General features: G+C 42.5%; 1 protein-coding gene across 2 annotated transcripts in view; it reads left to right on the top strand.

Moving 5' to 3' along the window:
- CSRP3 (cysteine and glycine rich protein 3) overlaps nucleotides 1-2,347 on the top strand; it is a 19,475-nt gene that overhangs the window by 7,066 nt on the left and 10,062 nt on the right. The window contains exon 2 of one of the 2 annotated variants that reach the window (XM_011377771.1): nucleotides 1,926-2,063. In XM_011377771.1, the coding sequence (XP_011376073.1) occupies nucleotides 1,952-2,063 (112 nt within the window). In that variant the 5' untranslated portion in view covers nucleotides 1,926-1,951. Of the gene's footprint in view, nucleotides 1-1,925; nucleotides 2,064-2,347 lie in introns of those variants that run through there. The other variant, XM_023521890.1, reaches the window with a different exon arrangement.

Raw genomic sequence — 2,347 nt, 5'->3', positions numbered from 1 at the left:
TGTGATCCTCCAACAACTCATTGCTTTTATCCCCCATCTAAACATGGGTAGCCATTTCCTCCTTTGAGTTTGCATGGCACTTCTCACAAGACTCTTCTCTGACGTATTCTGGTTCCTGCCTATCTTCCTCACCAGAACGTGGGCTTCTCAGTTCTAGAGGACACAAATTACTCATTTTTATGTTTTCCTCCACTTGATTCCTCACCAATTCCTGGTGTAGAACTTGGCACATGAATGGTAGGTAGTAAATGCATGGTGAATAAATGAATATAGACTTGATCTCAAGACTTTCAACTCAAAATCCATTACTTTTTCCACGACACTAAACACTTGAACTGCAGAAATAGAAGCACATGTTTTCTTTTAAAATAGTTTTTTAAAATTGTTTTATTTTACTGAATTAAAAGAGCCTGCTTCTATGAGAAGAAGGATCAGATGTTCCTGGCTAACCTCACACTTTGTTTGTAAGTGGGAAAAGCTCCTTGCAGAGACATTTAGATAAGGATGTTCCCTTTGGTCCTAGTATCAGGTTCAGTAGCCTGTTTGCTATTTACCTTCTGTTTCTTAGCAAAACCTCTCTGTTATGAGGTTGGGAGACACATTCCTGACCAATGACCCAGGAGGGCTTAGTGGTAATCGCCAACTATTATAAGAAGATGACTGGCTTCCCAGAAGGGAAAGAGAAGGTCAGAAGCAGGCACTTGGAATGGCCCGATAGTGCTTGGTGTCAATGACAAGATGAAACACGGGCTTCTTAGAAACCAAAGGATTCCAGTGAAAATTCAGCCCTCCCGGGGCTTACAGGGTTTCAGAAAATTCACTGAATATTAATGACTTACTTTAGTTCTATTCTGGGGAAACCGAAAACTAGATTCATATTTGCATATAGACACAGAAAGAGAAAAATATTTTTTGATGCTCCTCCTTGTCTAGCATCTTTTAAACATGATTCTCTAGTGAGGAGATAATAATGGCCCAGGGCTGTGGATATCAACGGCTCCCTGCAGCAGAATGTACTAAGAGGGTGTGGGAAGACACATGGCATCATCGCCTGGCTCCTAGGATCACACCTGGCACTATGAGCTCTGTCTAGTACCTTCATGACATTTTATCTCTAACCAACAGTGTGAAGCAGCAGGAAAAGAGTGGCTCTCTGTATAGTATAGGTGAGAAGACAGATGTAAGAGAAGCTACACCGTTCATCTCAATGCGCACAGCAAGTTGTGGGTCGCCCTGAAAGCAAAAGGTAGTTTTCCAGGCCAGTGATACAGTGGAGTGCCAACACAGCTTATTGCCTGGGCAATGATAATTCTTTAAAAAATGAATTAACGAATGGGAGGAATAAATCTGAACAGGATATTCTATATTTATATATTTCTATAAGCAAGATAAACTAAAGCTTTGCTACCCATAGGGTGGCCCACTAATAGCAGCACTGCCTGGTGTCTGTTAGAACTGTAAAATTTCCTGTCCCTCCTCAGATCTACCGAACTGGAATCTGCATGCTCGCAAGATCCAAGGTGAATCGAGAAGCACCAAACTACATAAGATGATAATACTATTTTCAGAGGTTATTGCCATTTCTGATGGAATAATTTTTGAAACCCTAGATAGAGAAAAGAATATTTAACGTTTATATACACAAAACTAGCTCATCCATTCCTACCAAGAACCCTGTGAGGGCCACAGGTGCTTTTAAAATTGAACATAAGAGGAAACTGAGTCCCAAAGTAGTAAATTGACTTGCTCAGAGCTTTATTCAATGACTTGTACACAGTAAACTATTTGATGGATGAGTGAATGAATGAATGAACCACTACTAAACAAACTGGGCTGTATCTTAGTCTCCAGACCATTGCACTACTAGTGATTGGTCCCCTCTCGAGGCCACCTTAAATCAGGGTATTTGCTTTATATCCTGTTAGACTTGACCTTGGTCAGAGTCTTCAAGATGCCAAACTGGGGTGGAGGAGCGAAGTGCGGAGCCTGTGACAAGACAGTCTACCACGCAGAAGAAATCCAGTGCAATGGAAGGAGTTTCCACAAGACCTGTTTCCACTGCAGTGAGTTGGGTGAACACCATGAGGGTCCCCCAGCATCCAGAGGGCATTTCAAAGTTCACATTTAGCCACAGATAACTGTATGCTAGTGGTTCTCATGAGAGTATAATCCCAGGACAAGCAGCATTGCCATCACCCAGGAACTTGTCAGGACTATCACTTGTGGGCCCCACCTTAGGAAAAGATGGTGCTGTCCTGAGCACCCTCTTGCCAAACTCTTGCCCAATCTCAGAGGCTGTTTCCCTACAGCTCAAAGTCAGAATGAGCTGGCCTAACGCTGTTCTCAG

The sequence above is a fragment of the Pteropus vampyrus genome, unplaced genomic scaffold, assembly GCF_000151845.1.
Source record: "Pteropus vampyrus isolate Shadow unplaced genomic scaffold, Pvam_2.0 Scaffold321, whole genome shotgun sequence".
Taxonomy (NCBI): domain Eukaryota; kingdom Metazoa; phylum Chordata; class Mammalia; order Chiroptera; family Pteropodidae; genus Pteropus; species Pteropus vampyrus.
The sequence above is the reverse complement of the archived record's forward strand: the minus strand, read 5'-3'. Positions and strand labels throughout refer to the sequence as shown.